Here is a 14,880-nt window from a genome sequence, read left to right on the forward strand (position 1 = left end):
CTGCCTCTTGTTACTACCGCTGTCCCCTATCACTGTCCATCTCCCTGCTCATATGACCTATCAGACTGAGCGATGAAGACGGCCAAGTGTAACAAGTCGGATATGGGATGGGCGTGAGATGGTTAAAAAAAATAAATGAGCTTGTATTCACCACGTTGAAACCCTGTTTCATGAAAACATGTCCACTCTCTTTCAAGAAAAGCGCTATACCTGTTCACGTATTTATTAATTTTTTTTCTACGGGAATACCACTATAAGTAATTTATACAAGGTCAAAATGCATATGGAAATGCATTGACGTGTGAGGGGCTAAGTAGACGGTGGTCTGCATTTCCAGGAATGCTTAGTTAAAGGCTATGTAAACCTTTGGGGTCCATTTTTTTTTTATGATTGCATTCAACTCATTTTTGCCTAAAAATCATATTTTTAATTGGCCTTTATTAAAAATATTGAGCTGTTCAGTCACAAGGGGTTAATTGTTTTTCTAACTGTGTCCCTGGTACTTTCACTTTGTGCCCATCTAATTACCTTTTCTGAGAGGTCACAAACACTTATGTAAGGCTACTTTCACACTCGCGTTCGGTGCGGATCCGTCTTGTATCTGCACAGACTGATCCGCACCAATAATGCAAACGCTTGTATCCGTTCAAAACGGATCCGTCCTGACTTACATTGAAAGTCAATGGGGGACGGATCCGTTTTCAATTGCACCATATTGTCAGTGAAAAACGGATCCGCCCCCATTGACTTACATTGTAAGTCAGGACGGATCCGTTTGGCTCCGCATTGTCAGATGGTCACCAAAACGCTGCAAGCTGCGTTTAGTGACCGTCTAAAAAACGCAACGGATGTCAAACGCAGCCAAATTGATGCATTCTGAATGGATCCTTATCCATTCAGAATGCATTGGGGCTGAACTGATCCGTTTTGGGCTGCTTGTGAGAGCCCTGAAACGGATCTCACAGGCGGACCCAGAAATGCCAGTGTGAACATAGCCTAAGCTGCATTCTTATCAGTAAGATAAGGATTAAGCTTTAATGAGTGTTTATGATGTGAGAGAGCAGACATAAGGAGGCCGCCTGCTCCTCAGATGACGGAAAGGACAAAAAAATCTACAGGTCGCTAGTAGAGCATGTCAGCTCTGTACAGAAAAAAGGATTCCATATTGTTAATAAAGACCAATTGAAATATTTGTTTTAGCTCAAAATAAGTATAATGCAATAATAATTTTAAAAAAATGCCCCCAAAGGTGTACATAGCCTTTGAGTGTGCATGTGTATAGGGGTTTTGGGAGGGAGAGGGAGTTGTCAACCACATGCGTCTAATGTGTATGGCCATCTTAGCCATCTCCCAAGATACGTGCCCAGAACTTTTTCTTTCTACGATGCAGGTATGTTTTTGCCATTACAGAGTTTACATCTTGGTTACTGTCATTGGAAGAGGCTCACATTGAGGACTGCCTAGCCCTATTGTATTGCAGTTTATATGCCAGCGCACATTGTGAATTACTTTCACGTATGCCATCTACTTTATTTTACAGAAAATGGGACTCCACTGCTATCATCAGTGATCAGTACCACTGCCAAGCAGCCTGCATCAAAAGGGAAAAGCGGACAAACAGGTACAGGTTTCCATGGGAAAAGCAGTCTGCAGCAATCTGTCAGGGGTAGAGTTGGCCAGCTGTCCCTCAGATCTTCCTTCTAGCTATACTGTGGCATCTGACAGTTGTAGCTTTTTTTAAAGAATTTATTAAAAATAAAGTTACAGTGACCCGCATCTCTGTTTGGAGCCATTTCAAAAAATTGCATATGCTGGTATTATTTCACTGTGATGTAAAGTAAAGAATAACAATATGGGTGTTATCACGTTTTATGTCATGTTTGAGTAAAGTATCAAACCAAAGGGATTTTTCAAAAGAGCTTCAGGCAATAACTGTTACCATTGCTATTTGTTGTAAACTGCTACACTTGTACCGTATGTTCTTTTATCGGACAAAGAAAACGGGTCTTATTCTGGGAAGATTCAACTTCACGTAAAAATTAGGAATAGATTTTTATTGTCATATTACACTAGTGGAAAAAAGAACATCTGGAAAACTTAATAGGGTTGAGAAATTCTAAACTGCTAGTGGTGCGTGGTCAATTGTCACAAAACCAAGGTGGTGCATGGTCACATTAATACTGGGTGGCATCTCTGGCATGGTAATGGTCATACAGATGCAGGATATCCTCCTGAGGTATGTCATTCTAAGCTCTTTCAACGTGGACTTGTATTTCAGCCAAGATGGTTGTTGGAGAGATCTGTTGATCGAGCTCCTGGATAACGTGAAGAGCAACCTGTATCACAGTAAGGGGAGATGCCACCCAGCACTAAGGTGACACTGCTGCAGAACCCAAAATAAAGAGTGGTAGTGTGATCATTGACCAAGCTCCACTAGCAGTTTATACTTTGTCACTCTCAGCTAGGGATGAGCGAACTTGTGTTTTCAAGTTCGGCATACCAGGTTCGGGCTATCTAAGAATTCCGTTAAGGATTCCGCTACCACGGACGGAATTCTTAGATATCCTGAACCTAAACCTTGTACGTCGAACTTGAAAACCCAAGTTCGCTCCCTAATCTCACCCAATTGCGTTAAATTTTTCATATTTTTTTTTTTATTCTTTTTCCCTGCAAGTGCTCAAAATTGCTATTAGAAGGTTGCTCTGTATGTTCACTAAAAAAATCAGGAAGATTGGACCTGTTAGCAGCATCAACGCTCCAAACCAGGCACCTCGTCTGATAGGGTTGATACTGTAAAAACATACTTATTTATGTCATTTGGTTGCGCTGTTTACGCGCAGTTAAAGTTTGTATTATGCAAATTGGGTATTCGGCATGTTTGAGCCACTATGTGCACCTTAGGTCCAATACTGCGTCTCAACTGCCCCTCCCCTTGATTCACGCGGCTGGGTATCTTGCCTGGCCCTGTAATCCTGCACCAGTATTGGCGCAGTAGTCATCGGAGCTGCCAGAAAAGCCGAAGCAAATGTACTGCACATGCCCCAAGAGTGTAAGTAACGATGCAGGTGCAGGATTACAGGCTGGATGAGCGATGCCTGGCCCTGTGAATCAAGGTGAGTGGCAGCTGAGACACAGCATCACAGTCAAGTTGTACCAAGGGGCATTGGGCCTGCCCCTCAGTGCACTTTAATACGAACCACAAGTGCACCTAAACGGCACTGCCAATTCACATAAGGCATACACGGATTTTGCTCAGCGGGATCAACAATACTAGGCATTGTGTCTGGTTTAATAGGGTTGAAAGTGCCTGCCAGGTCTTTGTAAAGGACGGCTGCAATAAATTTGCAGTTGTTGGCATGGTCCTTAAACCCAGATGGGTGCTAGGCTGTCAGAAACAACTGGGCTCCAATGAGAGCAGACCACATATGAACTAATGAAGTCTCTCCAATGGCCTTTTCTGACCTTGGGGACAGACTTTGAAAATTAACAGAAATAAAAGTGATAGGTCATCAAAAAAAAATATCTCAGAGAACCCTTTAATATATATATATATATATATATATATATATATATATATAAACATTTGTGACAAGTAGTGGTTCCCAATATGCCCCCTTCTACCAGTGCATTTACCCTTGAAATGTCTAATTTCTTCCTCCCATTACCTTTTCTTTTAAATGAGAATGAGATGGTTAACCCTTGCAGACAGGTAATAATCTCAGTAATATAGTGTATAACCAAAATACTGTATCCTTTGGTGTCTTTGCTTTTTTCCTTTTTATATCGCCCCCCCCCCCCCCCCCCCAAGGTCCGAATAGGCCTCTTGAACTCCTGTAGCATTGCTATGACACTTTGACAGATGATCATTTGCAGGATTTTCTCCATAAAACTACGATTTTGGCAGTTGGTGAGCTTGTGCTGTTTGGACGTCGTGCTGATGTATCTGAAACGCTGGCTGGGCGGCTTTGTATAACGTAGTGGCACTCCTGATATCCTCGAGCCTGAGCTGGCTTTAAATAAAGAAAAAAAAGATGTCTGCTCTTGAAATTTGTAGGAATTATTGGCATGTTTAGTGTGATTACCAATCATTCTGTGAAAAATAATTGTGGAAAATAATAGATGAGTGGCAGTTCTCGAGTTACGTTGGCAGAAGAACCGAATCCTTTACATTTGTCAAGATACGGCATTGGCACTGAAATATAGCTTTCATTTTAGAGAAGCTTAGTGATCATGCGTTCTGTTTAATGGCTGTGTAGCCTCAGTTTGTATACTGATGTGACCTACCCCATAAATGTGTAAGCTCACATCCTGACTGATTCGCTCTCTGGAAGAATATTACATTTGGGCTGCCAATGTTACTTTCCGTCGCATCATTTTTTAACTGTTTTTAGTGAGATTTCTAAAATCTAGTACAAGGAAAAAGTGGAGAAGATGCTCATAGCAACCAAACAAGTCAATGATTTCATTTTCCAACTCATAATATGAATGGCTTGGACAGCTCCACTGATTTGTTTGTGGTTCTTCTACGTTTTCTGATAAGCACTGGTATTTGGGTTGAAATATCTTAGTCTGAATATTATTAAAGTGCATTAATCAACCCTTCTTACGGTACTTGGCCCCTCTCTTCCCATTTTACTCATACAGCTCCCATTTAAAGAGCACCCCTCCGCAGGATCAGTCCTGTGAAACTAGACCTACTGCCTGGTTAGGGTTGATCCTGCGGATTATGGTGATACTTGTGTGAGAAGGCATCGGGGTTCCTGTGAGCACCACGGCCTTCCCTGTGCACACCAAGCACTGCGAATGTACTTAGTATCGCAGCTCTGCGCCCTTCACTTCTATGGGGCTGAGCTGGACCTAGGCCATGTGACCGATAAACATGTAGTCATACGGCCTAGGAAAAGCCGGAGAAGGCCATGGCACTACTGCGAGCACCGCTGCCTTCTCAAACAGCTGATCGGTAGGGGTCCCGGGTGTCAGATCCCAACTTATGAGGTACTTGGAAAAGTTCCACAGAGTAAATACCTCAAGGTTCCCTGATGTTAATGGTGTTGGTCTCTTGTAGTACCACCTGAAGATCATCCCAAGTAACCTCAATATTTTGAACATTAAATGCAAGCGGACATATTGTAACTCCATAACTGCTCACAAGAAATAAATATATTGAGCATCGGGGGGGACTGGACATAGACCCTACAGGAAAATTTCCCGGTGGGCTGATGCCCAGGGGCCACCCAAGCCCTCCTTATGGCCACCAGCCAGGTAAAAAAAGATCTGATGCACTCAGCATTAATTAATGTAGGAGCACCAGGTATTTTATGCACCTGGCCAATGGTTGCAGGTGCCTTCTTGAATTCAACTGTATTACTGTCTTCAGGACAAAAAGTGATGCAGTTTGGTCCATCTAGGGATTGTTACATTTTTTCCAACATGCTCAATGAGGGTCAGGGCTTCAAGGGAAAGTGGCCAAATATGCGCCAAACTTGTGCCACAGTCCTGGTGGAAAATTCTGTCTCAAATTAAGCCAACTAGTAGTTTGTATAGAGTCAGTGAAAAGTGTCTATCCCTGCCCCAGATTTATCTTCCAGCCTAAGCGACTGTGATAAATCTGATGCAGGTCTAGACAGCCTGCCTTAGCTTATGCCATCTATAGGATTAGTAAATCTGGCCCATTGTGCGGTATGCCAGACCAACAGGGGTAATTATACATGAGGTCACGGTGTGAGCAATAGGTGGGCCGAGGTAAATACGGTTCTGGTTACTCACGGTTAAGTAGTCACTGGGCAGGCTCGCATAAGTGAAGAGGAGAACGGCACAAGAGTTCTCTGGGGCACACGCTGGTGTAAGGGACACGGGCCAGATGGTGGTTCGAGGTGCCCTTAATGGTATGTATTAATGTGCCTATGGCAAGGTCCCTTGTAGTCGTGACGCCAGTACCTTTTGTGGTAGTACAACCATTTCCTGTAGTGTTAACTGAGGAACTGAAGACAAGGATGGTGCAATCCAAATTATAACTTTTACTGAGCTTTGCTCCTTGTAACAATTCCATCCAATTTATAAAACGGTCTTTGGTACATCCCAGTATAAAATACCGTCTCATGCATACAGGGGTAGGGAAATGTAAGTCCTCAGAAGAAACAGGCTCTTAGTTCTATCTATCTATCTATCTCATATAAATAAATATATATATATATATATATATATATATATATATATATATATACAGACGTGGACAAAATTGTTGGTACCCTTTGGTCAATGAAAGAAAAAGTCACAATGGTCACAGAAATAACTTTAATCTGACAAAAGTAATAATAAATTAAAATTCTATAAATGTTAACCAATGAAAGTCAGACATTGTTTTTCAACCATGCTTCAACAGAATTATGTAAAAAAATAAACTCATGAAACAGGCATGGACAAAAATGATGGTACCCCTAACTTAATATTTTGTTGCGCAACCTTTTGAGGCAATCACTGCAATCAAACGCTTCCTGTAACTGTCAATGAGACATCTGCACCTCTCAGCAGGTATTTTGGCCCACTCCTCATGAGCAAACTGCTCCAGTTGTGTCCGGTTTGAAGGGTGCCTTTTCCAGACTGCATGTTTCAGCTCCTTCCAAAGATGCTCAATAGGATTGAGGTCAGGGCTCATAGAAGGCCACTTTAGAATAGTCCAATTTTTTCCTCTTAGCCATTCTTGGGTGTTTTTAGCGGTGTGTTTTGGGTCATTGTCCTGTTGCAAGACCCATGACCTGCGACTGAGACCAAGCTTTCTGACACTGGCTAGTACATTTCTCTCTAGAATTCCTTGATAGTCTTGAGATTTCATTGTACCCTGCACAGATTCAAGACACCCTGTGCCAGACGCAGCAAAGCAGCCCCAGAACATAACAGAGCCTCCTCCATGTTTCACAGTAGGGACAGTGTTCTTTTCTTGATATGCTTCATTTTTTCGTCTGTGAACATACAGCTGATGTGCCTTGGCAAAAACTTCGATTTTTGTCTCATCTGTCCACAGGACATTCTCCCAGAAGCTTTGTGGCTTGTCAACATGTAGTTTGGCATATTCCAGTCTTGCTTTTTTATGATTCGTTTTCAACAATGGTGTCCTCCTTGGTCGTCTCCCATGTAGTCCACTTTGGCTCAAACAACGACGGATGGTGCGATCTGACACTGATGTTCCTTGAGCATGAAGTTCACCTTGAATCTCTTTAGAAGTCTTTCTAGGCTCTTTTGTTACCATTCGGATTATCCGTCTCTTAGATTTGTCATCAATTTTCCTCCTGCGGCCACGTCCAGGGAGGTTGGCTACAGTCCCATGGATCTTAAACTTATGAATAATATGTGCAACTGTACTCACAGGAACATCTAGTTGCTTGGAGATGGTCTTATAGCCTTTACCTTTAACATGCTTGTCTATAATTTTCTTTCTGATCTCTTGAGACAGCTCTTTCCTTTGCTTCCTCTGGTCCATGTCGAGTGTGGTACACACCATATCACCAAACAACACAGTGATTACCTGGAGCCATATATATAGGCCCAATGGCTGATTACAAGGTTGTAGACACCTGTGATGCTAATTAGTGGACACACCTTGAATTAACATGTCCCTTTGGTCACATTATGTTCTGTGTTTTCTAGGGGTACCATCATTTTTGTCCATGCCTGTTTCATGAGTTTATTTTTTTACATAATTCTGTTGAAGCATGGTTGAAAAACAATGTCTGACTTTCATTGGTTAACATTTATAGAATTTTAATTTATTATTACTTTTGTCAGATTAAAGTTATTTCTGTGACCATTGTGACTTTTTCTTTCATTGACCAAAGGGTACCAACAATTTTGTCCACGTCTGTATATATAAAAGCTACTGCTTCAGACTAGGCTTTGAAGAAATAAAAGTCTTTGGCTGGTAAAAACTCTCGCCTGATTCTAACCTGACTTGAAGGTGGTTTGCTGAGTTCTTGGACCACTATTTTCCAGGGTTTTCTGACAGATGGCCTATCTGTCCTAAGGGTTTAAACTGGAGGTGTGGATGCCGGAAGCTGTGTCCTACACCTGCTTGCAAAGGTGCCTGGGAAGCCTTTAAGTATGGCCGTGTGCTATCCTTTGACTTTAAGACAATATAAAAATCCCCTTGAATACTTGCTTTAGTAGCTGGACACTGGTCACCCCGGAAGAGTGAGCTGTAGAAGTGGACTTCTAACCTCTGGGTGGAATCTTGTGGCTTTAAACCCTGGGCTGTGGAGCCAACAAGGAGAGAGCAGAGAGGCAGGAGGCCTCCCTCCAGCAAGCAGCTACTTCATGGCTGCTCTCTGACTAAACTGGTCTGAACCAGACACTACCTAACTGGGCCTGAGCTAAGCTATATATACACTGTGGAGAAACTAGTGTAGTGCAGCTTAACTAGGCCTGTGTAAAGGATCTTACGTGTAGAATCACATTGTGACATGGGAGAATATGACATGAGATGACATACAGCATACAGGCATAATATATGACAATAATACACAATAAAACAAGTTTGCGGTGCCCACAATCACGTAGTGGGACACTGCAGTTGTTTCCAGATTCTCGTTTATACAGCCTCCTGATCTGCTGCCCAGAAGCAATGATTTTGGGTGCTGCATCAATAATACTTTCACCTGATAAATGAGCGTTTGGTGACCATTTTAGGGAGGGCAATTATTGGCTTATCTAAAGGGCCTTATTATAGGGAATAGAAAGGTTTTGTTTAGGTTGATGATGATAGAAGAGGTAGCAAAATATCTATCTGTGTGTGTAAACGGCCAACTCTGACCAATTTCATCATCTTTGAGATCAACCTGGTTGGTCAGAAATGAATGTAAACCTACCTTATAGAGGTTCTCCAGGAGTGGGTCATGTGCAGTTCGGAACATACCTAACCGCTGCTGCCAGTCATTGGCTGCAGTGGCACATTTGAACACGGTCTGCGATCGCAGTGGTAGACCAAAGGAGCAGGAATGGAGCAGCAGAGAGTAGGTAGGTATGCTTCCCTCTATAGGTCTGGCGGGGACGGGAGGAGCCAACATTTTTTTAAGAGCTGGAGAACCCGCTTTAAATGGTAAAAATCTATGATGTGTTTTAAAATAATGCTTGGCATTGCTGTGACTTTAATATGTGAAAACAAGTGAAACTTCACGAAAATATTTTGCATATTTTATTTGACATCTACATCTAGGGTAAGTTAAGACATATGGGGGAAAAAAAGTCAGCTACAGGTTCCATGCCGAGTCTTCCGTATATCACATCTTCACGTGCTGTGGATTTTCAAAACCTCATTCATACAGAAAAATCTGTCACATGGGAATGAGGTTTTGAAAACTCCATTCACATCTATACAGCCGGACTTTGATACAGACCGGAGGTTTGGGATGCGCTTAGAAAATCCGGAACAAATCCATCACCTCTGAACATGGCCCTTATTTCAGGATGAAACCATTACCCTCATTAAGGATATCTTTATGTTTAAAGCTAGCATATTAAGATGAATATTTGTTTTCTGTTTCCCTCCCCCAGAAGATGAATGTATCCCGACCTTAACTGAGGAAGATGCTCTCAGAAACAAGTGGCAAAGAATTATGGGTGACAATTATGAGATTGTGGTAGGTTTAATTTTAACTATGCTGCTTTTGTGTCTGATGGTTTAGAATCTTATTGCATGGCTTCTTATACTGGTTTCTATATACAGTGCTGCCCATAATTATTCAAATTATGCAAATTTTGACTTAAAGTTACTTTTATTCAACCAGCAACTAATTTTTTGACGGGAAATGACATGGGTGTCTCCTAAAAGCTATTAAGACGATGTACAAGAGGCATTATTGTGGGGAAAAAATATTTCTCAGCTTTTATTTACATTTGAGCAAAAAGTGTCCAGTCCAAAACTATTCATACCCTTCTCAATAATCAATAGAAAAGCTACTATTGGCTATTACAACAATCAAACGCTTCCTATAATTGCAGACCAGCTTTTTGCATGTCTCCACAGGTATTTTTGCCCATTCATCTTTATCTTTCAGGTTGGCGAGTCTTCTTGCCTTCACCCTGATCTTTAGCTCCCTCCACAGAGTCTTAATTGGATTCAAGTCTGGACTCTGGCTGGGCCACTCCAAAACGTTAATCTTGTTGTCTGCTAACCATTTCTTCACCACTTTTGCTGTGTGATTTGAGTCATTGTCATCCTGAAATGTCCACTGGTGTTCAAGGCCAAGTTTCTCTGCAGACTGCCTGATGTTGTCGTTGAGAATCCTCATGTATTGCTCTTTTTTCATGGTGCCGTTTACTGTGATTAGGTTCCCTGGTCCATTGGCTGAAAAACACCCCCAAAGCATTAGGTTCCCACCACCATGTTTGACAGTGGGGATGGTGTTCTTTGGGTTGAAGGCTTCTCCTCTTTTATGCCAAATGAAGGAAATATCATTGTGACCAAACAATTAAATCTGACCATAACACAGAAGACCAGAAGTCATCTTCTTTGTCCAGATGAGCTTTTGCAAAGGCCAAGCGAGCTTTTGTGTAGAAGTGGCGTCCTCCTTGGTCTGCATCCGTGGAACCCAGCAGTGTGCAGTGTCCGTTGGATTTTCTGCCTTGAGACATTGCCACCAGCAGAGCCCAGATTCACCAGGATGGCCTTGGTGGTGATCCTTGGATTCTTTTTCGCCTCTCTAACTATCCTCCTGGCCAGCACAGGTGTCATTTTTGGCTTCCGACCACGTCCTCTGAGATTTTCCACAGTGCGGAACATCTTGTATTTTTTACTCAAATGTAAATAAAAGTAGTGAAATGTTTTTTTCCACAATAATGCCTCTTGTACATCGTCTTATTATCTTTTGGGAGACACCTATGTAATTTCCCGTCAAAAAATTACTTGCTGGTTGAATAAAAGTAACTAAGTTAAAATTTGACAGGGGTATGAATAATTATGGGCAGCACTGTATGTGTCTATATAGTACAGTGTGTTTTAGAAATACTTTACCTTTTATCTTTCTATTCTTTGTGGCAGGCTATGTTCTGAATTCTGATCCCTGCACTAAGGCATATGCACAAACAGTGACATGATCACACAAAGTTCCTACATTGTGTGTGCTAATTGCTATTAGCGTTAGTAGCAGATTTTACTGATTAGAAGAATCTTGCTACTAAACAGTAATCGATATATATACCGATTTCAAATATCTTTCTCGTTTGCATTCCTCCACTTTGCGCTTGCATGCGGATGAGTCTTCTCATTGTATCGCATCAATTTAGGAGTCCTCTGTATGCGTCAGCATGCAGTGCACAGCCTGATTTGTGGGCACATGCTGTAGCAAGATGCAAGTCCATACTTACTGACTTTCCTGGAATGTTACCGGGGCGTCTGTAAAAAAAAAAAAAAAAAAAAAAAAAAAAGAGGAGACCTCTCAGACTCCTGCAAGAGCTGGCAACTCTCCCAGATGCTGCAAAGGGGGCAGCTTTCTCAGAGAAAACAGCCCTCCATGGGCCTTAGCTGTATGTGGTGCCAGGATGCCATGTCAAATGTGCATTGAGAGGGGTGGGGTATTGTATAAAAGGGTCATGGTCTGTGCCAACCAGGGGCATAACCTGATAAAAGGGGTGTGCGAATGCCCAGAAACCGTTTCTGTTGCCTCCCAGTTCGGCCCATCAAAAGTTGGAAAGTATGCTGGAGTTTAGAGGGGTTTTCATAGATGACCATTTATTTAAAATGTTTCAAAGATACCTACTGTAAACCTTCACGCAAAGCACAGAAGCTGTAGTGGCACTTCTGCACCTTCCACTTGCATTGGCTCTGCTCTGCATTTGCAGCATTCGGAGTACGGATCCATCTTTATCAAGAAGGACGTATATATATATATATATATATATATATATATGTATGTGTGTATGTGTGTGTATATATATATATATATATATATATATATATATATGTATGTATGTATGTTCCGCCATCACTCAAAAACGCAACCATCAATTTCAATGAAACTTGGTATACACATGCCTTGCTACCTAGAAAGAAATCTTGTGGGGGTCACAGCTCTCTAGGACGTACCGTTCCTGAGATATTCCCAAAAAATTACCTGCATTTGCCAATACAAGCCTGCAAGTCTTTCTCTTCATATTGTAACTGCCATACACACGGTCACATGTCCATTATCAGCCAATAGAAGCTTGCAGGCCCTTAGTCTCCACATACAAACAGTTTTACTCCAGGTTTCCATCTTGGATGGATTTTTTGCGACTATCCAGTCGCAGCATGTCGCAGTGCGACACCATAGCCTATCATTATAAAAATTGTTGCGCGACACATGTCGTCATGTATCCCTAGCCTTAAAGGGGCAGGGCGCTGTGGAGGTCACTGTTAAGGGGCCAGGAGCCATTATTAAATGGGCAGGGCACGGTGGAGGACAGTGTTAAGCTGGCAGGGGCCACTATTAAAGGGGCAGCTGCTGTGGAGGTCACTGTTAATGGGGCGGAGGTCACTGTTAAAGGGACGGCCACTGTGGCGGTCACTGTTAATGGGGCAGGAGCCACTATTAAAGAGGGAACTGCTGTGGAGGTCACTGTTAAGGGGGCGGGCCCCTGAGGAGGTCACTGTCAAGGGATTGGGGTGCTGTGAAACTCACTGTTAAAGGAGGGGGGGGGGTGCTGCTGTGAAGGTCAAAGTTAAGGGGATGGGCTGCTGTGGAGGTCCCGTTTTAAAGTGGTGGGGCACTGTGGGGGGGGGGGGGTCAGTGTTGAGGGGTAGGGGAATGCGGAGTTCACTGGTAAAGGAGCGGGGTACTGTAGAGGTCGCTGTTGGGAATACTGTTGATATCTTTTAACGACACACACAAACATTAAATGAAATAGATTAAATATACCCATGCAAAGCCGGGTCCTTCTGCTAGTAGAAAGTGCAGATTCCTCTGAGAAGTGCCTCTGCACCTTCCATGCTTCGTGTGAAAGCTTAGGTACACTGGAATACATAGCAAGGACTGAAACAGATTATTAGTGGGGCTGTGACTGCCATTGGTCACTAGAATAATGGTTTGCAACACTCCTGTGAGTACTTTGCTCCTTCATCTTGTGACTCAAAGATATTTGGAACTTAAAACGTACCTGAGTTTTCAAAAAAAGTTTGCATAATGGCTGTGCTTCCTTGTACAGTCATAATTGTGAAGGAAAAAATGTTTTTTTTGGGCTTCCCTAATGTTTTTTAGCCATATTATTACCTGTTTCAGCTGCACAACTAGACGCATTTCACTCAGAAGCATGGGGTGTATCCTTTCTGTAAAATTTGTCATCATTGTACTGCTGTGACATCTTTCCCTTACATCTCACTATGTATGTTTTCAGCTCTGGAGCTCATAGAACAGATAAGGAGGGATAAATCACACTTACAGAAAGGCAGGGTGCTCCTGTGATATTCAGAAGCAGTGTAGAAGCAGTTCTTTTATCAGGCTCACAATCTCCACTAGCTCTGACATGCCCCCACTTCCTATCAGCCGCCTTCTGTGTCTCTGTTACTAGGGACCGATCTGGCCTAACAATAGGCAGTGGGCTACAACTTAGGTGAAAGTGAGACCCCCTAGTGGTTGCAGCTTTTTTCAGGTGGACACAGGCATAATTTGCTAGTTACACCGTTCTCTATTAAATGAAATTGTGTGAAAGTACAGTGACTCTTCAAAGGAGTTGTTCAAGAATAAAAAAATAAAATTAAAAAAACTGTCGTCTTCAAGAAACAGCCCTTTTCCTGTCAGTTGTGTTGAGTATTTCCATTAACGTCCCTGGGGCTGACCTGCAATACTGCACACCACCTGGAAGAAAGCAGCCATGTTTTTGCAACCCTGAACAACTTTAAGACTGCATATTTCAGTGATATGTTAGATGATGTCTCAAAGTAAAACTTCCCTTTAAACAAACCCAGACTGTGAGTCTAGCTATGAATGAGTACGCTACCATGTAGTGATTGTGTGTCGCACTCTGGCTCATAGCTGGCCGTCTGAGTGGTGGAACTACTCTATATGAAAAACACACTCACCATATAGACAAGTGTGGTTCAGAGGTGCTCTTAAAGGAAATGTTATCTGCCAGTTGAAACCAGATAGTAACACATCTGCATTTTTTCTAATCTGTTTTTATTGTAGATTTTTGTTCTATATTTCCTGAACATGATTATGGGGGCTGCCATCTTGTCTGAGTTCTTAACAGCATTTACACAGCATAAAAAAAGTTGCTTTGCGACAACCCCAATGTCCATAGACACAATGGACTGGAGGGGACCCTATTGACTTGGAAACGTTTTCTAGGCCTGCTCTGTGACCTGTGCAGAGGTCATTGTACAGGGAGGGAATACATAAGCTTTGACAATCGCCATGAAGTGGCCACAGCTCCCGCCTAAATGCCGTTGCCCCATCAAACCGCAGACCCTAAGTATATAGGTCATAAATAGTTTACAAGTGATGGTCTATCCTCAGGATAGGCCATTACAATTTGAACGGTGGGGTTCCCACACCCCACTGATCATCTGTTCTGCATTGGCGGAACTGCACAGTCCTGTCCATTGTGCAGGGGACTGAGCTGATCACTGCAGCTCTGCTGCCATACACTTCAGTAAGAGCCGTGCTGCAGTAACCAGCTTGGTCCACTGTATAACGGGAAGAACCATGTTCTGGTGCTGCAGCTACTGCAGAATAGCTGATCGGCACGGGTATGTGGTGTCAGACCCCTGCTGACCACTTGTAAACTCCTTTAAGCAATAAAGATGATGTGATTTGACCATAACCTGTTCAGTGGGTCTATTTAAAATTTCTGCCTTGAGCTGGTCGTGCACATGAGATGACTGTCATCGGCCAACAGCTCTCTCCCAATCCTCCC

At 42.6% G+C, this 14,880-nt stretch overlaps 1 protein-coding gene across 6 annotated transcripts in view; it reads left to right on the plus strand.

Annotated features, from left to right (window-relative positions):
* Positions 1-14,880, plus strand: part of MPDZ (multiple PDZ domain crumbs cell polarity complex component) — a 171,741-nt gene that overhangs the window by 39,309 nt on the left and 117,552 nt on the right. For all 6 annotated transcript variants that reach the window (XM_044272308.1, XM_044272325.1, XM_044272334.1 and 3 more), the window contains exons 12-13: positions 1,541-1,621; positions 9,544-9,629. In XM_044272308.1, the coding sequence (XP_044128243.1) occupies positions 1,541-1,621; positions 9,544-9,629 (167 nt within the window). The remainder of the gene's footprint in view (positions 1-1,540; positions 1,622-9,543; positions 9,630-14,880) is intronic.

Source organism: Bufo gargarizans, chromosome 1, assembly GCF_014858855.1.
Source record: "Bufo gargarizans isolate SCDJY-AF-19 chromosome 1, ASM1485885v1, whole genome shotgun sequence".
In the NCBI taxonomy this organism is placed as follows: Eukaryota; Metazoa; Chordata; class Amphibia; order Anura; family Bufonidae; genus Bufo; species Bufo gargarizans.